Source organism: Talpa occidentalis, unplaced genomic scaffold, assembly GCF_014898055.3.
Source record: "Talpa occidentalis isolate TD23 unplaced genomic scaffold, MPIMG_talOcc4v2.1 talOcc4.5, whole genome shotgun sequence".
Classification (NCBI taxonomy): domain Eukaryota; kingdom Metazoa; phylum Chordata; class Mammalia; order Eulipotyphla; family Talpidae; genus Talpa; species Talpa occidentalis.
This window is the reverse complement of record NW_023604861.1, coordinates 42,422,939-42,447,789: the sequence shown is the minus strand read 5'-3', so window position 1 is coordinate 42,447,789 and position 24,851 is coordinate 42,422,939. Positions and strand designations below refer to the sequence as shown.

General features: G+C 36.7%; 2 protein-coding genes across 2 annotated transcripts in view; one reads left to right on the top strand and one right to left on the bottom strand.

The window, feature by feature from the left end:
• GTF2F2 (general transcription factor IIF subunit 2) overlaps positions 1–24,851 on the bottom strand; it is a 128,621-nt gene that overhangs the window by 52,939 nt on the left and 50,831 nt on the right. The window contains exon 5 of the mRNA XM_037526995.2: positions 10,429–10,510. Coding sequence (XP_037382892.1) covers positions 10,429–10,510 — 82 coding nt within the window. The remainder of the gene's footprint in view (positions 1–10,428; positions 10,511–24,851) is intronic.
• KCTD4 (potassium channel tetramerization domain containing 4) lies at positions 22,696–24,562 on the top strand. The gene has a single exon (XM_037526994.2). It carries the CDS (start codon positions 22,883–22,885, stop codon positions 23,660–23,662), a length of 780 nt encoding a protein of 259 aa, XP_037382891.1. The 5' UTR covers positions 22,696–22,882; the 3' UTR covers positions 23,663–24,562.

The window sequence follows — 24,851 nt, the reverse complement described above, 5'->3', positions numbered from 1 at the left end:
TCAAAAACGGGTAAGCACTGGTTGCTTTAAAATGTTACACCGCTTGGTATACATATTAGATGCTCAATAAATATATGTTGAACAAGGAGTAATAGATGACACTTTTATGGTATGAAATATGGGAAAGTAACAGAGGTATATAAATCAACCTGGCATGCAATAACTTAAAAAGGAATGACTCATTGTGGTCAAAATCCTGGGCAGCCTGCAAGACAAAACACATAAAACCAAAGTCTCCTAACTTTCTACCCTTCCTCCTTTCTTTCTTCAACAAGTATTTAATACTGTGCACCTACTAAATGCAAGGCAATCTTCTAGTCATCTGAGATGCGCTGGTGAATAGAGTAGACAAAAAGTCTTGTCCTCAGAGAGCCCACACCTTTCTCTTCTGTTTCTTCTACGTCTATTACTATTTTTTTCAGCTTGGAAAGCGTCTGCCTTAACATCAATATTATTACTGATTCCTTCCTTTTGTTTTTTCTCAAGAAGAGAACACACACATCAGAAGAAAAAAGATTTTAGACATTCTGGGGCATCCAGTCATAAAAAATTATACACAGTATATGACAATTATAATATTAAGGTATATTAGAAAAGCAGGTGTTCAAAGGGCAAAACACTACTAGTTCATTAAAACCACCCCCAAACATATAGATTTTACTTATACTTCACAAAAATGAAATAATAAACTTCACAAAAATATAAAATCACTTAATTACCACTTTCCTGAAGATAGATGGAGCTTTTAAATTCAATTAAGTTATGCTATTGAAGTTCATTTTTACTTGTAGGATCTGGAATTAGATTAACATTTCTAAACTGAAACAATGAGACAGTTATACAGCTTACAAGTCATATATATCTATAAATCTTTATAAGCTTTATATTTTCTATAACTATGAAATATAAAATTTATATAAATGTTATCCTGTTTATTTTATAATGCATCATAACCATGGCACTAACAATATTTGTTTAAATTGGGGTTATCTGGGCAGATACCCAGATATAAAGAGAGCAGAGGAAGAAAAAAAGTTCCCTTCCCTTCAACTGCTAAATCAGGCAACCTTTTGAATATACCAAATCCAGAAGGGGTAGCCTGTTATCTAATGCACTAGAATCAATCAGATCTAGGTTTAAATTCCAGCTCTGCCATTTGCAAATGGTGAACTTGGGCAAATCACTACATCACAACTTTCTCATTTGTGAAAATGGAAGAGTTAAAAAAAAAAAACCCAATGAAAGCAACATCTAATTAAAATGAAGTCATTTTAGAGTAGGTGACCCATTACATAGGCTGATCTGTTCTGTCTGAAAATCAGTTCCTCTCAGCATCTTTTTAAATTCTTAAACAATATCTTGCCATTCTCTTTATGAACTCAAGAATTCCTTTAAAATGTCAAGTTCTGTCAAGTTTTTACTACATCCCACAGTAATGACATTAAAGCCTTAAGCAAGAGGAGTAGTATAGAAGATGTTTGAGTGAAGTCTTCTTACACCTCGATGGAATAAGCTATTAAGAATACTGGAAGCATGATCATTTCTTTCTTTTTTTAATTAATTAATTTATTTATACAAGCACTGGGTACAGTCAGAAGCGTGGGAGGGTGACAGAATTCACCAGAGCCAGAGGGGAGAGCAGAGAGGGCAGACTGACAAAGTACACTGCTGAGGGGAGCAGCAGGTGGCAGGAGAGGTCTGCGCGCCATGTGGGACCCTCGCCCAGCGGCTGGGGATCGAACCAGTGCTGCAGAGGCTGCGGGCAGCTTCGCAACCCAGCGCTCAACCGCTGCGCCACCAGGGAGGCCCAGAAACCTGATCATTTCAAAGTCTAAATAAGTCCCTCCTAATAGTAAGGTAAACACTTGATTATCATTATTCCTGCTGATTCAATGTATTAACTGGGATCCTCATTCGTGGTATTTTTTCTTAGTCTTTAGAGAATCACAGACCAAGGGTTGAAAATTCCAGTGTCTGCGAGGACCAGGCAAGCAACATAATTTTAAGTAAAATGACAAGAAAATAGGCCATACTAGCCTGCAGCTCGTTCCCAGGTTTGTCTGCTCTGCAGTACACAACAGTGCCTCACTGAAGGGGTGCATTTACATCTGAGACAGCAAAGACTTATGTAATTATTGTGACAATTTTCTGGCAGATGGCAGTATGCCTTGCTTAACGAAACCTGTAAATTACCACCAATTTTTGACAGATAGAAATGAGAAACACTTGAGGAAGGGCTGACTTGCCTTTTAAAAATTGTATAAAGGCACCATGTGGACTAGTGGTGGGCCTGATATTGCCTAATGGAATTTGGCCTCTTCTGCTTCCTGGTCAGTTTTATGTCCACAGAACAGACATCTGACAAATCCAACTAGGTCAGATCTGCCCATTTGGCCCAGAACTGAGAGTTGGTTGTCTTGGTGACAAATCCCCCAGCAAACTAAAAGGACTAGTCAATTTTGTGTTTGAAGGCAACCCATAAGAGGTATAATTTCAATGACTTTTCTTTCTTTCCCATGGGAAAAAAATCCGTCCATTCAAATAACATGAACAGGTCATCTAATGGCTATGATTATTTCATATTTGGTGATAAAAGGCTTAAAAATCAAATGCCCAATTTGATTTATATCCATTCTCTCTTATTTCCAGGATTGACAGAATAGAAAGGATCAGAACAGGGTAAAAAGTAAATACCTAAAGACAGACACTACTTACTAAAGGTGAAAGGAGAAAAGGAAATGCCCAAATAATAAAGATAAACTTTCCATATTTCACACTTTTGTCTAAGGTTAACCCTACTGATTTTCAACTGTGAGAGAACAAAGAGAAACTGTGTACTAAGGTATTTTTATTCTGCAAAGCTGTGAGGCTCTGTAGAAACACTACCACATGCCAATACCGCTTCTCATGAGTTATAATTTAAATCTCAAACACAGTTCAACACATTTTAAAAAAAAGCATCAACTCTAGAAAGATTCGCTAATCAAGGTAAAACTCTAAATCCTTCACTCCACATACTCATCTTTAGTCAGTTATTCTACTAGCACTTACTGAAGCTGTTAGAAAAAACATGAAGAAGATACACCCTGAATGAGTTCTCTTTCTAGTACAGAAATAAACAAAAGTAATAAAAGTAAAGTAAAACATGTGATCAGTGGCTTATTAGAAAATGTGTTGGATTAGCTTGATAAAGAAGGGATTGTTCTGTGTAGAGAAAAAGGTTGGGGAGATTTTACATTGGAGCCAAATCTTAATAGGAGTCTGGCAAGCAGAATAGCAAGGAAAGAGCACTGCAGACACTGAGATATGAGAGCACATGATGCATTTGGGGAAGAGTGAAAATGAGTGACTTTGATAACAGTGCTCACTTGAATTGGACTGGCAGAAAGGGACAGAACCCTGAGAACACCAAAAGAGTGGGAGAAGTAGGAAATCCCAAAGATACGAGATGTTAAAGATGACACAGAAGCCAGATCCTGGAAACGATTCCTCTCCTCCTATTCAAGTGAAAATATCAGAGGATTTGAAAGGATAGTATATAAAACCTCTGTTAATTATGTGACTACTTTATTTCTTTATGCTTTTTTTTAATGAATTTTTTAAAAGATTTATTTATTTATTTATTTATTTATTTATTTATTTATACAAGCAGTGGGTACAGTCAGAAGCATGGGAGGGTGAGAGAATTCACCAGAGCCAGAGCAGGGAGCAGAGCAGGCAGAAGGACCGAAGTACACTGCTGAGGGGAGCAGCGGGCAGCAGGAGAGGTCTGCGCGCCATGTGGGACCCTCCTCCTGTGGCCAGGGAGCAGCCGGGGATCGAACCGGCGCTACAGAGGCTGCGGGCAGCTTCGCAACCCAGCGCTCAACCGCTGCGCCACTGCAGTCATTTGGAAATCTTTATTTCATCAGAACCGTAAATCATCAGGGGCAGTCTATACAGTTCCAGAATTGTGTTGACAGTTGGCAATAGCTCTTCAGAGGAAAGAGGGCAATCTTCCCTGGCAATTTCCCTAAGAAATCTTCCTTGCACCTCCTGGCATTCCCTATAAAAATCTGTTTTAGTCTTTAAAAAATTCTGGGTAAAACACCCTGACTAATTATATCCCAGTGGTATTTCTGCACTGTTACTATAGTTGTCTATAATACATTTTTAAATTATAGTATTTTAATGAAGACATTAGCTTCTTTCACATAATCACATAATTTAACTCAAATAGGCAAAGTTCAAGAGGAAGGGACATGAGAACAAGGGTAACTCTTATGGCAGAGAAGTCTAGTTGCCTTCTTGTGTTACTTCTTCGGAAGCACTTCCTGTTCTCTGGCCCTTAAAAAACAACCTTTGATTAAAAAAGATCCACATTTTTAAAATCACACATTTGGATACCACAGAAGAGTCATCAACCAAAATATCACTGTAGGAGAGGACGATAAGACTGTTTCCAAAGATAATTTGGGAAAATTTCAGGATTTATCCTTAACACTTTGCAGAAAGATTCTGAACATCCAGTAGATTTATAAACTAAAATTCTATGGATTTCTGATATACACATAGGACTGATGATGGCTATATCGAGGAGTCTCTGAGGACAGAGAACGGAATAGATAAAAAGATCGCCAAGAGAGCGTTAACCCAGTTCCCTAGATCTGAATTTGGACAATATTTTTGTATTCTAAACTACCACTTTGAAAAGAGATTAACGTGGACTGACAGTAAAACCTTCAGATTCTTTTTCTCAGCTTTAGTTCTTTTTCTGCTCTGTTTCTAACTTAAGCTTGCTTCCAGGTATGTAAGTCTCTTTTAAGGACAGGAGTTCTTTCTCTGGTAACTCTGGTAACTGTCATAAATGTAACAGTTAAAATTTATTGAATACTTAACCTGTGATAGGCATGTTATGTATTATATAGTAATCAAACTTTATTGTAACACTGAGATATATGCTATTACCCCATTTTACAGGTGAAGAAATGAAGGCACAAAAGGTCACATACTCTGTCTAAGATCATATAGCTGGCAAATGGGGAAGGCCATGTTTGAACCTAGGCAGTTTGACTGCAGTTCAACCTCTTCACTACCCCACCCAATTAACAACTTTTGATTAAAAAAGATCCACATTTTTAAACTCACACATTTGGATACCTCAGAAGAGTCTAGATCTTTAGAGATCTAGAATGTGAATCCTCTTTGGAAAGATAAAATGGTCCTTCCTCAAGAGAAGCAGTCACGGGTGGATCTGTCCTTGATGAATGCTTCCTATCCTTAAGACACTTTCTGGTTAAAAAAATGGTTTTTCAGTGGATTTCATTATCCCCTTTCTCCCCCCAGCATCCACTCTACCCCTTCCCCACTGAGGAACAGTGACATGTTTTAGATTGATCTTAACTCCTACCTTTTCAGAGGTAGGTGCTAACCATTAATCCATTAATCCATGTACTCCATCTTCACTGACACATTTATTGGTTCAGGGACAAAGAACCCATATTGCCCATTGAAGGAAGTGAAGGGATCTGCTTAATTGTGGTTAAAGAAAAGATCATCTAACTCCTGGGGCCCCACATGAAAAATAATGCTGGAAAATAATGCTGGGAGCCACAGGCGGTCATCTGTCTGTTAGGACAAAAAAAAAAAAAAAAAAAGGCTGCCTGTGTGAGCACAGTCCAGCTGGAGAAAGAGAGACCCAAGAAAATTAGAGTACTGATGACACTTAGAACTTCCATACAAAGCCATGGCTAAAGTCTACAATATCACTGGATTCTATTTTTGTGAGTCAATGACTTTCTTTTATTTTTAATCCAGTTTGCATTGAATTTTCTGACTCTTGCAAATGAAAGCATCCTAACTGATTCAAGTGTATTAACCATTAACCTCAACATTTGTCAAAAAATCTGTTCAGTGCTTTCCTGGTGGCGCAGTGGGTTGAGTGCTGTACGTGAAGCTGTCCGCAGCCTCTGCAGCGCAGGTTCAATTCCTGGCTGGCCAGGGAGAAACCCACATGGCGCAGCAGACCTCTCCTGCCTCGCCCACTGCTCCCCTCAGCAGTGTCCTCAGTCCCTCTGCCTGTTCTGCTCCCCGTTGTGTCTCTGGTGAATTCACCCTCCTGCACCTCTGACTGTACCCCAGTTCTTGTATAAATAAATAATCTTTAAAAAAAAATCTGTTCAATAAAAATTGTTTCAAATAAGATCACCAGAAAGTTAAAATCCAATATTATTTTAACTTGATCATAAAATTATCTTTATACAATTCTGAGTTACTGCAATCACCCTCAACTTTCATTGAAGGATTAATAAGAAAGTGATTTTCTAGAAAACGGCTTTATGTTGATTATTCGTTTGGTTGTTTAATAAACTTTACATAAAATTCATACAAAAATGTTAACACAGCATCATCATATTCCCAACTTTGTGTGGTTACTCGGAAGCACAGTTTTATTCATCCATAGCAGTTTGCTCTAGCCTAGAATTTGTAGTACACACTTTCTTTACTTGACCCTTACCTTTTAGTTCTCATTTTAAAAGGTCAGCATTGTAGTGTATCCAGGGTATTCATAATAAAGGGATTTCACATCCCAGTTTATCCGGGACAGTTTACACTGTTGTCTTAGGGTGGCACCCTCTCTTGTGGATCCTGCTTTCATTCTCATGCATTTGATGAGATGCATTCTGTTCTGAATGGCAAACTATATGATTGCCTGATTTATAATTCATTTTGTACTTCTTTTTTTTAAAATATAAAGGGATGTAGACATAAGATAATCATCCCAATTTAAAAGAAAAATCACTCAAAATAACTATTCTTTATGAAATTTTTAGTTGAAATTATAAGTATGAAATATATGCAAATTCTAATTTAAATGTACTGAGAACAAATTGCTTCAGTGTTGTTATTGTGTTAAGCAAAAATTTTAACTGCAGGAACTTCTTTGGGCTTCAATCTAGTTCACCCACATGAATCACACTGCCCACAAATTATGTACTGATTTACTGAATGAGGGGGTCCTCTTCTTTTCCCTTACATTCTAAGATAACTTTTACCGTAATATGAGACATTAGGAATCTAGGCAGGTACAGCCTGGTAACCTCTCCCTAGGAAACAGTATGAATCACAACTTGCTTCCTACTGCTTGGCATCTTAGAATAAAAGAGACTGATTTCTCTTTCCTCCACAAATAAATGCACATGCACACACACAAGCATAAGTACATGAAATGGAAAATTAGGTCCATTTGCAATTCTGAGAAAAAAAATTAAAGAGGCTGAACGCTAATAATGATTTGTATGTTTCTACTTAGATTTGCCATTTCTTTCTATTTCAATTATTTCAACCCACCAAATACTTTCAGATATTTATTATTTGTAATACACTATGCTTAAGTACTGAGAATATAAAACAGACAGGAATGCGAGGCTGGTGAGAAAGTAGAAAAATAAAACTCATGGTCTCTGTTTTTATGAAGTTCATAATCTTGTTAAGACATGGAACTACGTTTACCCTAAACAGTAGAAAACAAAGTCATCTAAAATGCCATTCATTCAAAAAAGAACGTGTATGCATTCTACCCAAAGCAACATACAGATTCAACACAATCCCAACACAAATATCAATGGCATATTTCAAAGAACTAGAGTAAATACTACTGAAATTCACAAGATGCAAGAGCAATCTTGACAAAAGAAGAAAGAGCATGGAGGTATCATACTTCCAGACTTCCAACTATATTTTAAGGCCAGAATAATTAAAACAGCCTGGCACTGGAACAAAAACAGATACACCAAAAAATAGAATAAAATTAAAAGCCCAGAAATAAACCAATATATATGTGGACAGCTAATCTATGACAAAGAAGCCAAAAACATACACTGAACAAGGATAGCCTCTTCAATAAATGGTGCTGGGAAAACTGGCAGCTGTATGCAGGAGAATAAAAGTAAACCATTATCTTACACCATACACAAAAATGAACTCAAAGTGGATGGAAGAATTGGATATTAGACCTGAAAACATATCCACAACTAAACGAATCATGAGATTTTAAAATGCAATACTACAACAGGGTGAGTTGGCAATAAATATAATCAAGGAAATTATATAGTATATTAGGAGGTGATAAGTGCTATTTAGAAAACACAAATATGGAAAAAGGAGGAGTCAGGTAAGGCTTATTGAAAAAGTAGTATCTGAAAAGAGATTTGAAAGAGCCATGCAAGTATCTAGAACAAGCATGTTCTTGACAGAAAAGAATATTCATTGCCAAGTCCCTGATACAAAAGTGTGCCTAGAGTCCTCATGGATTATTGTATCAGTGTGGCTGGAGCAGAGGGAGTGAAGGGGAGGAAAGAGGATATGAAGTAGGGGACAAAGTGCAGGGAATGGTGGGGTGATCATATAGATGCCTGTAGAAAATGCGAAGAAACTGAATTTTATGAGTAATACAGGAAGCACCGCAAATGACATGTGAACAGGAGACCTGTATGATTTCACCCTCTTAACAGAACTATTAAGACTACTGTGCTGAGACAGACTACAGTGGGGCAAGGAGAGAAGCAGGAACTCTTTTAGAAGGCTACAGCAGTGATCCAGGTGAGAAATAATGGCAGAGCATGTGGGTGGTATATGTGTAATATTTTAAAGGTACAGTTAATAAGATTTTTCTGACACATTGGCTCAGGAGTATGAGAGAGGAGTCAAGAATATAACAGGTTTTAGAACTGTGAAAATGGGACGACAGAGTTGGCATGAACTCAGATGAGAAAGACTGCTGATATAATTAGGTTTCAGAGAAAAATTAGGAGTTCATTTTGACACATCTGAGATGCCTATTGGACATTCAACTAGGCTTTGGATATGTCAGTATGGAGTTACAAAAGAGGTCTGGGCTGCAACAACTGCAATTCCCTCAAACAAATCTTGTATTCCAGGCTACAGAACTACATGCAGGTCCCTAAGTCTTTGTACTAACATGTCTCTCTGCATGTTTAGAGTGTACTTACTCTTGACCCTTTCCACCTAGTCAAAAAAGTTTCAGCCTTTAAGACTTATGTCATGCATCCCCTATTTTATGAAAGTTATGTGACTATGATGTCTTGAATCATCCTGTTTCCTTAAGTCACTAAGTAACTGAAATATGCAATGACTGGTCTTTCAGCATACTCATAAGGCTAAATAATTTTAATTTCTTTCTTGATAAGAAAAAAGCAGTCATTTCATAAACACAGCAGGTGATTTGCTAGATCTCATCATCAGAAATCATTAGAAGCCTTAAAGAAAATCAAGATCATAGAATAAGATCTTAGCAAGTAGCTTAGTAACCAGATTTTACATTTTCCAATTTCAGTAGTTTATTTGAAGATAAATCTTCAAAATGCCTTGTATTATAGACTTTATAGGCTACAAAGAAAGAAACATTGCCTGCCTGTGTTCTACGGTTATTTTGTTATAAAATTTTTTTCATTTTGATAGTCATCCTTTTACTTGCCTTGGGGGGAGGCATTTAAATTAGAGGAATTACTAGACAAGAAAATCATTTCTGTTTCATTCCCAGGAGACAGATTCTAATCTAATTGACAAAAGGGGAAAATTAAAAAGATAATGTGAAATTTAGTGATGATCCAGCACAAGTCACCTCTTTTATAGATGAGAACACTGATGACCAGAGAAGCTGTTGCTAACACTTGAACGTGTTCTCAACTATCAGTTCTGAACAGCTACAATTTGCTAAAACATAAACTCCATGAGGGCAGAGATTTTGGTCTGTTTTGTTAACTACTATTTCTGTAATAAGTACTGAATGAATAGACAAACTTCTAACTCTAAACTACATGTGGTTGAAAGGGATTCAATACAAACTACAAACACTTATAATACTGATACATTTCTTTGGGGTTTAAGAAATTGCTGATTCTTTTAAAGTTATAAAATTAACAGTATCAAGAATTTGTAATCATAATTTTTAAATATTATCACAAAATAGTAGCCACATACAAAAGTGAGGGCAAGAGGAACCTGAAGCAAAATCTCAAAGTAAGTTCATAAAAATTCTCTGTAGATCAAGACAAAGGGATGGTATTCTTGAACTGTACTTAATATAGTAATGTATTTTGGGCATATATTCAATGTGGAAATTAGTAGCAACTGAAAATAAAGTATGTCTCTAGAGAATCAAGGTTTACATGGACAACTAGAAAAAGAGGTGTAAAAACACTGATTCCACGTTATGTTAACACAGTAACTTAAAATATCCCAATTAAACAGTCCACCTTTTGAAAGTTACCTTGCCAAAAAAACTCTTACTTGGTTTAAAAGCAAACAGCCTTTGAAGCAAACATTTTCAACAATAACCCAGTATTTGTTCAGTCAATAGACAAACAAATATAGGTATTTCAGTCTCAAAAAGGAAATACCGGTTATTTTAAAGTCAAAAACACCAACCTCTTTAATCTCATGTAGTTTTCACTGGCAGCAGGTCGGCACTCAGCTCTTTGTACCACTATTCCTTCCAATGAAAGCTTATCTTGAAAGGAAAGAAAAAAATTAATAAATGTATTCAGAGATAACATTTATCATTTTCAGGAATGTATTTCAACCCACTAGAACCACAGTAATAATGGTTACGATCAAATATAATTAATAACACAAATCAAAGAAGTGAAAGGGATCCTTTAAAGTTTATAGTAGCAGTATATAGGTCAGGCTAGAGAGGAACCTAATCCTTGGCTAGTAAAAAATCTGGGGCTCCTGTCAGGTTTGTTTATGGAGCTGCTGCAGCCCTTTGCCATTAACAGCTTTTATATACTTTACTCTTTCTAAAGAGGGTGGTATGAAAGAGTTTATGAATTTTTTAAAGGGTATGGAGGCCTTCTCTTAAGTCTTTTGCAGAAAAACAACTTCTGAAAACAAGCTAATGTGGACCACTAAGTCAAATAGAGATACCTATTTGTGAGCATGCAAATAAAATTCTAGAATACACTCTGCCTAGAACAGCCAGCCTAGAAAATACTGTGAAACCAGGCACTCTCTAGTTTATATCATGTACCAGTTCTGCATGCCAGCTGCTCTGACTTCTCTTTTCCAGCAGAATTACATATTTGGGAGTGTCCAAATTAGAGCGTTAACTCAATCAAAGGGGCAATATTTCCTACCATTAGTAAGAATTCTTATAGTGACCCTGACACAAACTCAAAAGAAACAGAAAAGAGAAATAAAGGTTAGCAACTACTGTGTGCCTTCTAGGCACTAAACATTGTGGCAAATTACTTGACAGACCTTATCTTACTTGATAATATATGTAAGAATGCCCCATGACGGCACCAGCCTTATTTACTAGTCTGGATATGTCCACAATGTTTAGAATCAATCATGGGTCAGTCATATTTTTGGGATAATTCACCCAGGTTTGAGAAGGAAACACTTGGATCATCAGTAATGTATTTATGATTCATCTCTTCAAGGTGAATGACATTGTTCATTCCACTAGCATTAACTAAATGCCTACTATGTGAAAGGGCACCATCTAGGCACTGTGGAATCAAAGATGATTAATATGCATTAATGTCCTCAAGAAGCACACAGTTGTTTGAGGAAGACAGAAAAATTGACCAAAATGTAGTAGAGTACACACAGAACCATGCCTACATAATTTATAACTAGAAAATCTTTTTTTTGGTGACATTTTGTGATTTTGTTTCCAAAATCTGGGTGGCTCCTTATTGTAGCCTTCCAATGTTAATTATGAACACTGTGTACAGACAATAGTACAAGGGTTCCACAATACAAAGTATGCAACCAATTTCAAGAACAGACTGTTGGATGACTAGAAAAAGCATCGATGAAAAGCGTGTCTATCTGGCATATCAAAATATGCCAGGAGAGAAATTAAAAAGTCATATTATTTTATGTTAAACTTATGTCTAAATATCTAAAATAATCTCTTCTCATTAGTGAATATAGCAAGATTAAGATTAAAATTTGATTTTTTGAAAGTAAAACCAAATCTTATGTTTAAGTTTGCCTCTTCACTGAAGCTCAAAGGTCTATCTTTAAAAACTTTGGTTCTATCTTCAGTTGTTATAGCAATAATAAAATTTGGAAAATTGTGACGTATAAATATCTTATATGCCTGAGAAAAGTACACTACTGAAACATAAATTAATACTTTTAAAAAAACAAAATAAATCTAGAATGCCATTCCTGAAAATAATTTAGTCACATATTCATATGCTCATTAATATTAAATACTGAAAGAGCTACCTATTAATATCACCAGTGAATGTTCCCCTTTTATTTAGCAGTACTGACTCAAGGTGGACAGGGTAAATGTAATTTTCAGTTAAAAGTTTCTGCCGACAATACTCTCTATGCAACTCCCACAAGGGAAAGAAGCATCCAAAGCACCTGTCCATTTCTACTTGGCCACCACGCATATCATTATTCTGAAGTCACTCAAACAAAGCAATAAAATTCACTTCCCAAGCCATAATTTTCTGTCCAGCATATCCTCACACCCTTGTTTCAAATCTTAAAAAGCTTTCAAATGCTTTTCAAGTGAAAGGAAATATCTTACTCATCAACAATGAGTTTTTCCATCAACTGGCTATTTTTAGATAACCATACATCCTGATCTACTAGTTCCCCTTCTCCTCTTAAATTAAAACAAACAAACAAACAAACAAACAAACAAACAAACAATAATTTATGATACAACTCTCTAGGCAAGGTTTAAAACTTGCATACTGCATTTAAAAAGCAGAGTCCAATGTAGATATTCATAAATGGTTTGCAGCACATAATCTTAAAAAGTACTGAGGAGCCCTAGAGAACATTCATTTGTGTGGGCTTTATTCATTGATATTTACCATATTAGGAACTAAAACTGAGAAAAGATGAGAAAATCAGCATGAAAAAGGCAAAAGTCTTGATATTATTATAAAAATAGTTTTGATTTTATAGATCCCCTTAAAAGAGTCTCAGGACTCCTCTAACTACTGGTTTCCAGATCACATTTTGGGGTCAGGTGGGATAAGACAAGAATTTAAATCATTTTAATAGACTAGAAGCACTTCCGATAGACTTCCACTTAACCCACTTTGAAATTAGCAAAGCTCTCAGTTCCCCCCATCTTTTAAATACAGTGACAGATGCCCCATTCGCTATACACTAGTGGGTAGCAGGTTAATCTCTAGTACTCCCACACACTTCTGCTCGAATTATGCTAGAACTTGTTTATGTTAGTTTTACACTGTTAGTAATTATGCAACTTGATTACATGTTATATAATCACATTAATTATGAGTATGAGGAAGGAAGATGTTTCCATGAAAACTAGGTTTACTAATCCTTTTGTAATACTTGCCATAAAGTTGCTAAAAAATTGTTGATGAATTAAATATTAGAGTGAACTGGAGAACAGAAGGGAAACATGACGGGTTCAGAATGTGTATTGCTTCATTGTACTAAATCCTTGCTCCATTTTAAACAAAGCAAAATCAAAATCTAAACAAATTTATGGGTTTCATTTTCATGAGAAAATTGATGCTCAATCAGAATTTTATACTGAAAGCAAAGGCCTTGTTCAAAATATGAATGTATAAGGTTTAAGATAAAATGTCTAGGCAGCAGGAATGCATATTAATATCATTTTAAGATTCCCTATCTTTGATTTTAAATGACCAGCTACTAACTGGTCCTTCTACTGCACAAAGCAGAATTTTTTAAGGGTTATAAGAAACACAGAGTATTGGGATTAAAACATAAACACACTCAACAGGGGAGGGGGAGGAGAGAACAACATCTAGCTGGAGATCAATGGAAACACACATTATTTGTGTGTTTACTCTAGTACTTTTTTTTTTTTTTTAAAGATTTATTTATTTATTTATACAAGAACCAGAGTACAGGCCAGATTTGCGGGAGGGTGAAGGATTCACCAGAGACAGAGCGGGGAACAGAATAGGCAGACTGACGAAATATGCTGAAAGGTGCAGCATATTATAGAGAAAGGTGCAGCTTTCATAGAGAAAGCTGTGCTTGAAAAATTTAGATAAGGCAGGTGTTGGGAAATGGGTGAGCAATTGTTTTTGTCTTCTTTCTATCCCTCACTCCCCTTTTCTCTCCTACCCCCCCACCTTTCTCTCTTGAATTTTAAACTAATGGACCCAAACCAGAAATCACTGAAAGGATTTAAAGTTCGTCCTCTTGAAGGCCTTGGGATGGCTCTATTCCTACCTTCCATTAGTCACAGTTATTTGTTCAGCTATTCTTTGGATTCTGGGAAATATTTCAAGATACTTCCTAAAACATTCCCTCATTCCCCCCTGTCCTTTTTTCTCACAAGATTGGCTTACTTATTGGGTTCTGCTACTTTAACAAGGGAATATATATATATATATATATATTTTTTTTTTTTTAATTCTCTTACATCATTGTTCATTATTGTACAATATTTGATTTCTCCCCTCTGGTGTGTAATCCCCATAAATCTCCCACCATCACATCACCTGTGAACCATCACCATAGTGCTCTTCCCTTTCTTGTTTTGATACCCTCCCTCACCCTTCCCTGCTGTATGTCTCGGATCTATAGTTTTCCTGCTAGTTTTGTCCCTTTTTTTCCCCTGACGCTTTGTTTGGCTTCCCTATATTCCTCCTATAAATAAAATCATCCAATATTTTTCTTTTTCCTTCCAATTTATTTCACTGAGCATTATCCCTTCCAGCTCCATTCATGTGCTGCAAGTGGCATGAGTTTATCTTTTTTGATAGTTAAGTAGTATTCCATTGTGTATATATACCACATCTTTTTGATCCACTCATCTGTTTTGGGGCATTTAGATTGTTTCCATATCTCAGCTATTGTAAATAGTGCTGCAATAAACATAGGATTGCAGGTTTCCTTTTAAATTAGTATTTTCTAGAATCTTAATGAGTATGAACACACAACTTTGGTGATGGTTATTTTATTTATCTATATCCTGCCATCTAATTTCAAGAAAAAATTGAGAGAAAAATTTAAAGGATAAGTACATAAAGCACATCCTACAAAAAGAATCAAAGGTTTCTTGTTCCAACTCTGTGATTGAACAGTCGTGCTATTCTGGAGAAGTTACTTCACTTCTCTGGCCCATCTATATAAAGAAGTTACTGGGTACTCTGAGATCTCCTCCAGTTCCCTTTTGCTAAATAAAAAAGTAACAACAACAAAAACTGACCTTCCTCTCTAATTGGGGATGTTTTATTATTATTTCATCATTATTTGTGTGTTTACTCTAGTACTTTTTTTTTTTTTTTTTAAAGATTTATTTATTTATTTATACAGGAACCAGAGTACAGGCCAGATTTGCGGGAGGGTGAAGGATTCACCAGAGACAGAGCGGGGAACAGAATAGGCAGACTGACGAAATATGCTGAAAGGTGCAGCAGGCGCGATAGGAGAGGTGTGTCGCGCCATGTGGGATTCTCGCCGGCGGCCGGGATGGAACCCGCGCTGCAGAGGTTACAGACAGCTTCACAGCTCTGCGCTCAACCGTCTGCGCCACCAGGGAAGGCCCTACTCTTTTGAGTAGAAATTAGAAACTGTTTCTTGGAACAATATCAAAATGTTGAGATAATATCAAAATGCTGTCCAACACCTGAAAATTTACAAAACTGTGCCTTAAGTTGGACCTTCCTTATATCTCAACTTGAGATATATTGAAGAACTCAAAAGAAATAAGTGATTGGAACTTTTTACAAGTTAAGGGCATCCCTAAAGTTTTAAGCTTCATTTGAGTTAAGAAAGGATTAAAGTACTATGTATCAAAAGGGACACAAAAATGACAGAATAAATGAAAAATTCAGACAAAATTCCATTGCACATTTCATTGCTTTAATTAAAGCAATGAATAAGTTAAAGTAGTAAGCAAGCAGGAAGGGTGGGTATTAGCATTGGCATTTAAGTAATGACAGCAAGTGTGTTAGGATGTCTTCAAGCATCAGGAAGTCACAGGCATCCCTTTCCACAAGACCGCTTGGGATTCAGTTCAGCAAGGAGCCCTTCAGGAGCACTCCCAACTCAAGGTAATACACAGACAAGCGGCTGCTAAAGCACCAACATATTGGACCCTCGAGACTTTTGAAGCTACTTTCCTGATTCTTCCTCACAACACATCTGTGCCTATTTTCTCTGGAAAAAGACCGAAGAAATATCTCCACAGAGCAGGTGCAGGTAAAGCATTTTTAATATTCCTACTTGTCTCCATTCATTTCATTTGAAATATTTGCCTAGCAGTTTTTTGGTCTGTGGTCCACAAGGTAAGGCTTATTAATAACAAACGAAAACTACTTGACATCTTAACGAACTAGTTAGGCAAACTTGTAATCCCTTAATCTATTAAGAGAAAGTGATCCTTACTCCAAATTTGTGAACTGATGTTCTGATCTTAACATTCAGAAATTTTAGGAATAAAAGATAATGATCATATTTTAGTAAATCTACAGAGTTGGCATTTGATTACTTATATAATAAGTATCAAATGGACAGCCAGATAAACATTGCCCAAAGTTATGTTTATGTAATATGCTTAATGTGCTAGGCATTCCCAACTTCAAATCAAATATTGAAACCATAATTTGAGGACTAGACTTAGGATCTAGAATACACCGCAACTTCTTTGACTCTACTCTCTTTAGGTAAGAAATTGCATTTGTTTCTATAAACCATCACATCCTCTCCCGACGTTCAGGCACCCTTCTCTCTCTTTCACCTCACCTCACTGCTACACATACAAAAGATTCAAAAGAGGAGAGGATAACAGTAGGAACAGTGGTAGGATACAACAACTGGTAACTATGACCCTTTGGGTCACTGATTTTATAAGACTATAACTTTCACAAATTTTCAAAGTAGCGCATTTTGAGATTGTAGGTAATGATATTAACTTAAAATAATTTCTTCCCAAATAGAAAGCAAAATTCTATTTTGCCAAATAGGATAAAAAATGAGTTCTATACAATAATATAATTTCATTGTTCACTTGATGGGTCATAGAAGTGTTTTGCTCATCTAGTTAAGTAAAATTTTCCAGTGAGTAATAACAATATACCTTTCAGAAAAGAAAAACACTAGTTAAAAAACTTGATATGACTTCTGCTTACAGAAATCATGTCCTAAAGTTGAGTGTTTCATTGAACACTCAACTCCAAAAATACATTTAAAATAAGAATTAATATGACTTGTAAATTATTTTCAAGATTACCTCTGTAATGAAAAGCAATGAAATGTGGAATGGAATTTTGTCTGGATTTTTCATTCATTCTGTCATTTTTATTTGTATCCCTTTTGATATACAGTACTTTAATCTTTTCTGGGCTTCACTGAAGACTCAGTTCAATACTACAAAATGTTTACAAGTGTATTCATCTGAATGAAATTGCATATCCACATTACCATCACTTTTCTGCCAGAGGTTACATTCAGGTAATCCTAAGAGGAATCAAGCACTCTGCATACTTGGTGAGATACTGTGCTCAATCAGCTCCACAAGGTAGACAAGTTAATACTTGTGTTAATAAAAGCCCATTGCCAGGGCCTCCCCGGCGCAGTGGTTGAGCGCTGGTTGCGAAGCTGCCCACAGCCTCTGTAGCGCCGGTTCGATCCCCGGCTGCTCCCAGCCACCGGAGGAGGGTCCCACGTGGCGCGCAGACCTCTCCTGCCGCCCGCTGCTCCCTCAGCAGTGTACTTCGGTCCTTCTGCCTGCTCTGCTCCCTGCTCTGGCTCTGGTGAATTCTCTCACCCTCCTGCGCTTCTGACTGTACCCAGTGCTTGTATGCATGTATGTATCAATCAATCAATCAATAAATAAATCTTAAAAAAAAAAAAAAAAGCCCATTGCCAGACACATCTGATGCAGGCAAATTTTATATTTCAAAATGAAACAAAAGTTTTGACATTCAAATAGAATTATATTAACAAGAAAAAATTCCTTGATTCATAAAATATGTTAACATATTATACCATGTAATTTATTATTTTTAACCACAAAAATATGGTACAGTAAAACAGTCATAACTGAATATTAAAATGAATGTTTCTCACATGCAAAGCTATTAACAGAAGGCTATGGAAAAGAAGCAAACCACACATTAGAAAAAGAGAAACTCAGCTTGTGAAAGGCATAGGAAGGCAAAGAGGAATCAGAGGACAGAAAAAACAGATGGCCAAGGGTTAGTCAGATTTTGGAAAACGAACGTTTAAAGATACCATGAAATTTTATGTAGATGGGTATCAAATTCAAGTGAGGAAGAAAGATAGATCAAGTAATCTTGAAAATATGTAGAAAGTCCAGAGCAGAGATACACTGCCAAGTTTAAGTAAAAATTTACAGAGGCTAGGCTAACTGTAATTGCTTATACTTTCTAAAACAATGGGAATCTCTTTAAAAGGCATTAACAGCACGCAGGTGAGAACAACCAACATGATTTGACAGAGACAAAAAATATGTAAAAGAAGCACAGTGTTTTATTAAAAGCAATTCCTAAGACCACCCCTTTTCTTTGAAAAGGAATGTTTAAATATCATAGAGGAGTAATCTGTTGACTCTAGAGGAATTATCAAGTCTTGTATCTTCCAACTAGGATAAACGGCTTCTTGGTAAGGCTCCACTTCCTTCCATAATGTGGGAATCTCTGGCATGCAAATGGGGTTGGCATATATATTATGACATCCTCTCCTCTGTGAATGTGATGACAAGAATGACCTTATTTCCCATTAGATGTTGGTACATAAGATGGGAATTCCCCTGTTGGTATGGAGCAAGTTCTGCTTGATACAGACAGTGGAAGATTAGCATCACCATATAGTGGAAGGTTTTGCTAGAATCTGGTTAGGCAGTGAGGGCCTAACCAATGGATATACTCATAGTAAGAACCTGATAATGGCATTGTTGAAATTCTCAGAGTTGGCTAAAGATTATTTTGTATGTGCGGGTACAGAGTCTAAGATTGAGGTAATATAACTCTAAAAAGAGGACTGGGGCCTCCCCGGTGGCGCAGCGGTTGAGCGCTGGGTTGCGAAGCTGCCCGCAGCCTCTGCGGCACTGGTTCGATCCCCGGCTGCTCCCCGGCCACCGGAGGAGGGTCCCACATGGCGCGCAGACCTCTCCTGCCGCCCGCTGCTCCCCTCAGCAGTGTACTTCAGTCCCTCTGCCAGCTCTGCTTCCCGCTCTGGCTCTGGTGAGTTCTCTCACCCTCCCGCGCTTCTGACTGTACCCAGTGCTTGTATAAATAAATAAAATAAATAAATAAAAATAAATCTTAAAAAAAAAAAAAAAAGAAAAAGAGGACTGGGACACTGAGGTAATATAACTCCTAAAAAAGGACTGGGGCACTATCTTTTTTTCCCTTAATATCTCTTTCTTCCTGCAAAGTAGATGAAATCTTTAAATCTAGTGGTCAAATGGATCTAGGTGAGCTAATTTTTGACATGTTGGTTAATTCCTTCTGTTGAAAACACTGAATGGATCAATTTCAGTTTGTATCTGTAGTGAAACAGAGAAATACAGCCCCATAAACCATGAGTGTTTCTCCTGGCATAGGTAATAAGCACTAATTTTAGAGCTTTATGGCTATGTGCACTTCACTGACACTACCCAGGACAAGCTCTCCCTATCTCCAATTGTAAGCAGATAAATTATAAACCTGGGTTTCCCCAAAGGGCCATGTGTACAACAGGAAGCAATGCTCAACAAAACCCCAAATTTCTGTAAACTGCAATCATATTGCTTTAATGGGGGATAATATGGAATACTGGTAATAAGGTGGGGCCCATTGGGTGCCATTTTTGTTTTCTAAGACTGCAAGTTGGAGGCAACAGGACACGAAAAGAAAAGTCCCACAGATACATATCAGTTTTCAGTCAGACTCTACGACAAGTCTCCTATTATACTACTGTTGTCAAGCCATAGGTGGCAAAAAAATCATACATGTCAGGTTTGCAGAAGCCACGAACATTTAAAGTATAGAGTGAGAAAAAGCCATCAAGGATAAGAGGCACATGACAGGGTGGTTCAGAGTGTGTCAAGACAGGCCAACAGAAACAAAGAGCACACATCAGTAGTTTTAAAAACCAGGCAGCAGATATCAGAAGTGAGTGACTTAGCAAGTATAAGGAGGCCCCGGCTTACAGTCAGCAGTTCAACCTCTAACAACCTTCCTGTAGAAGCTTGTAGAAGCCCATCTGCTAGTAATACTACTGTAGTTTCTGGCCTTCCCCATGGAGGCAACTACAAACAGATCAAACAGGATATATGAAAGCAGACCCCATAATTACAAAATATTCAACTATATTACATTTTTAAACAAAAAAAGAGGGCCTCCTCTGGTGGCGCAGGTGGTTGAGCGCAGCCCTGTGAAGCCTCTGCAGCGGTTCAATCCTGGCCAGCCACGAGGGTCCCACGTGGCGTGGCAGACCTCTCCTGCCTCGCCAGCTGCTCTCCTCAGCAGTGTTTTTCATCAGTCTGCCTGTTCTGTTTCTCATTCTGTCTCTGGTGAGTCCTTTGACCCTCCCACGCATCTGGTCTCTACCCTGGTTCTTGTATGAATAAATAAATAAATCTTTAAAAAAAAAACATACAAAGAAAATTCTACCATGGTCTCCACCAGTATAGTTCAGTTATATTCATCCCAATATAAAGTTCATTAAAAGAGGACTATAACTACAACTAAAATGTTATATCTTTGTTGATTTTGTTGTTATATGATGTTAAATATGTGCAGTTACTACCAACATGAAAATCTCATGAATCTATTCACTATGTCTTAAAAAAAGTCTTATCCATATGAAAAACTTGACTCTAAAATACACACACTCCCTTGTTAAAATATAAGAGTAAACTCTTCTTCTTTTTTTTAAAGATTTATTTATTTATTTATTTATACAAGCACTGGGTACAGTCAGACGCGCGCGCGGGAGGGTGAGAGAATTCACCAGAGCCAGAGCAGGGAACAGAACAGGCAGACGGATGAAATACAATGCTGAGGGGAGCAGCAGGCGTGGCAGGTGAGGTCTGCGCGCCTTGTGGGACCCTCGCCGGCGGCCCAGGATCAAACCGGCGCTGTAGAGGCTCTGGGCAGCTTTGCAGCCCATTGCTCAACCGCTGCGTCACCAGGGGAGGCCCAAGAGTAAACTCTTCTTAATGATGCAGGATTGAAAAGACGCTTTAGCCCAAATGTTGACCTACCATTAAGAAGCTGTAATGTCCTAGATCAAAGAGTAAATATTTTCTAGAATGTAATAAGGAAGTTGAATTACATGGTCTTTAAGCGAAAATTCAGTTTTAAAAACATTATGCCTAGTTTTTTAGCTTAATTTTAATAGACTTTGGATAATCGCAATGGTACAGAAATGTGAAATTCAAAATCTGCTATAATTAAAGATAAAAATTCTAATAGTCTTTTTCATATCTAAAGAAAATCCAATATTATTTAGGGAAAATATAAGGTAAGCATTTTTAGAAGAATCTATTCCCCTACTTCTATTAACATACAGTTGAATAATTTAAAAATGCCTTTAATGAAACAAATATAAATCAATCTAATTTAAATCTAAAGTCTAATCTGAAGAACAACATAGTTTTCTTAGAAAAATTTAGTAGAGCAGTTGAATAATAATGTATTGGGAACAACAATTATATTTCTTACCCCTAGCTCTTTAAATTCTAGACATGAAAGCCACAAGAGCTCAGATCCCTAAAATGCCTTGGAAGGCAAGTTAAGGGGAAGGAGGACAGGAAAAAAAAAGGTGGGGGGAAACACACATACTGTTACAACTCCTTCCCAGGTTTAAAAAAAAAAATGCTTAGACTTTGGTGCTCTTTTTTTTGCTCTTTGTGAATAATGAACAAATAATTTCCCCACAACACTATTTTATAGTAGGTATAAGTTAGAATAGGTATAGTTAGAATCTATCTTATCTTACTAAATACACATGTACACATGTGTATACACACACACACACACACACACACGCAGAACTATAGTTATTTTCTATAGTAGTCCAAGTCTTTGTTCAGCACTGAAGCAGGTTTAGGGTGAAACAAGTTTATAAATCTCCATAGGAAATCTTACCCCTCCAAAAAAAAAGCGATTACTACAAATCTTACATATTTAATATTTTTTACCTTTAGGATGAAAAAACAACAAAATAATAACTTCTTGTTAAAGAACATTAAGAAAATTTCTTAAGGCAAGGCTTGCTAAGATCCTCAAATCAGAACCACATGCAAATCGTTTAAATTCAAATGCAATGTCACAAAAAAACAGGTTAAAACTCTCATTTGGGGCTCTAAAACGATTAACCATTGTGAAATGTGACATTTTATAGAAGAAAAAATTCTACACACCTGTTCCTTTTTCTTTAGATTTCCTAAACTTATGATTTACTTAAAAAAACTGATACTAATTCAATATACAGTAGTCTCCAAAAGATGACAGTATTATACAACATTAAGCCTGCCTGATTAAGTCATCTCTTGAAAGGAACTTAGAAATGGATAAAAAAATCACACATAGTTAGAGAATTTGTAGCTGAATTGCTTAAGTGAGAAGGGGAAATTAAATTTATTATGAGTAGCTTTTATTACTTCAGAGAATGTACGTGAAAATCTTTTCACAACAAATTCCTTCCCTGATAGTGTTAAATGCAAATTATCTTTTTTCTGCCTTACTCCAGAAGGCTCCTGCATACATAGCTGATACGCCACCTACTGCAAAACTGAGCTGACAGCGCAGGCGATGCTGCCAGCATTTCCATTCCATCATCAGACAGGGGCTGAATAAAGGCGTGTTTGTGTGGTAGTGTTTCTTTTTGAAAATCGCAAAGCCAAGGAGAGCAAGCTGAAATAGCATCTTCAAAAATGGAGCGTAAATTGAACAGAAGAGAAAAAGAAAAGGAGTACGAAGGGAAACACAACAGCCTGGAAGATGCTGATCAAGGGAAGAGCTGCAAATCCACACTGATGACCCTCAACGTTGGTGGATATTTATATATAACTCAAAAACAAACACTGACCAAGTACCCAGACACTTTCCTTGAAGGGATAGTAAATGGAAAAATCCTCTGCCCATTTGATGCTGATGGTCACTATTTCATAGACAGGGATGGGCTCCTCTTCAGGCATGTCCTAAACTTCCTACGAAATGGAGAACTTCTACTGCCCGAAGGGTTTCGAGAAAATCAACTTCTTGCACAAGAAGCAGAATTCTTTCAGCTCAAGGGACTGGCTGAGGAGGTGAAATCCAGGTGGGAAAAAGAACAGCTAACACCCAGAGAGACCACTTTCTTGGAAATAACAGATAACCACGATCGCTCACAAGGACTGAGAATCTTCTGTAATGCTCCTGATTTCATATCAAAAATAAAATCTCGCATTGTTCTGGTGTCCAAAAGCAGGCTGGATGGATTTCCAGAGGAGTTTTCAATATCATCAAATATCATTCAATTTAAATACTTCATAAAGTCTGAAAACGGCACCCGACTTGTATTAAAGGAAGATAACACCTTTGTCTGTACCTTGGAAACTCTTAAGTTTGAGGCTATAATGATGGCCTTAAAGTGTGGCTTTAGGCTGCTGACCAGCCTGGATTGTTCCAAGGGGTCAATTGTTCACAGCGATGCACTTCATTTTATCAAGTAATTACCTGTGTTTTGAACAAAGGCAACAAGCATGCAGCCAGCAAGCTTCGGGAAACCACAGCATCAAAGGCATCCCAAATAATGTGCCCAGCTAGCTCGGTATTCAAAGCCCTGCTGCTAATCAATTACTGTGAGCTAACGGTATGTAAATTCTATGGCTAATGATGTCCTTCTCTAGGGTGTTCCTGCTGATCAGACTCTTACACTTAAAATGAAAACAGTGATCTTCTATATATTGTAAATAAAGACTGATGGGTTTTTTTTTTTGTTTATTTTTCCTTAAGCTGTCTTTCAATCAGAATGGCTTGGGTACTTGCACAACAAACAAGCATGTACAGTATCTATCATTCATTTTAGTAAATGGTAAAATAATGTTTTAAGGGATTATTAGCTTTAAAATCCTTTTTACTTTTGGTAAAAATCTACAATGAAACTGAACTGGTAAAATTAACCAGCAAAACATGTGCAGATTTATTAAAACAGAGCTATAGTAAAAACAAAAAGAGATAACAAGGTAATAGAGCTATTGATTTAATTTTTAATGGTAGGCACCAAAAGCTTACTCAAAGTTCTTGTGTTTCATACCAGAATTATACTTGAATTGATATTTTGCTGACAATTCCTAGAAAACTGCTTGATGACAATAAAAAATAAAAGTACTGCTAGCTTCTTTGCTTGTATTAATAAATATAATAGTTACATGTGTCACTTTTAAAACAAATAGTACCACTTGATGATTTTGTACACTGATGTAGTCAACTGGCAGGTTATAGTAACCCTGCATTGTATTGCAACTGACAAAAATCAGCAAATTTATTTTTTTGCAAGCTGAGCTCCAATACAGCACGGACAACTTAGTCTCAAAAGAGTAGGTAGCAACCGAATAAAGAGCTCATTTCCACAATCTCCCCTAAATGTCAATTAAATGAACATGACTAAACATTATTCTTATGAAAGAATTTTATTCTTTTATAGTACCATTTTATAGTACATGATTCTTTTAAAAACCTATTTTAATGCTAAATCTCAGAATCACTGAGTTACTTGTTTACTTCATGCCAAACAAGAAGTTATTTTTTTAAAATTAAGTATTATTCTGTCAGTGAAGCAATCTAAAATTTAGTTTTAATTGTGAGTGCATTTTTTCTCTCCCAAAGAACAGCTAAATTATTTCTATGCCACTGACTTTC

Coding starts and splice junctions, on each gene's coding strand:
- KCTD4 (XM_037526994.2), top strand. CDS start 22,883: ATGGAGCGTAAATTGAACAGAAGAGAAAAAGAAAAGGAGTACGAAGGG.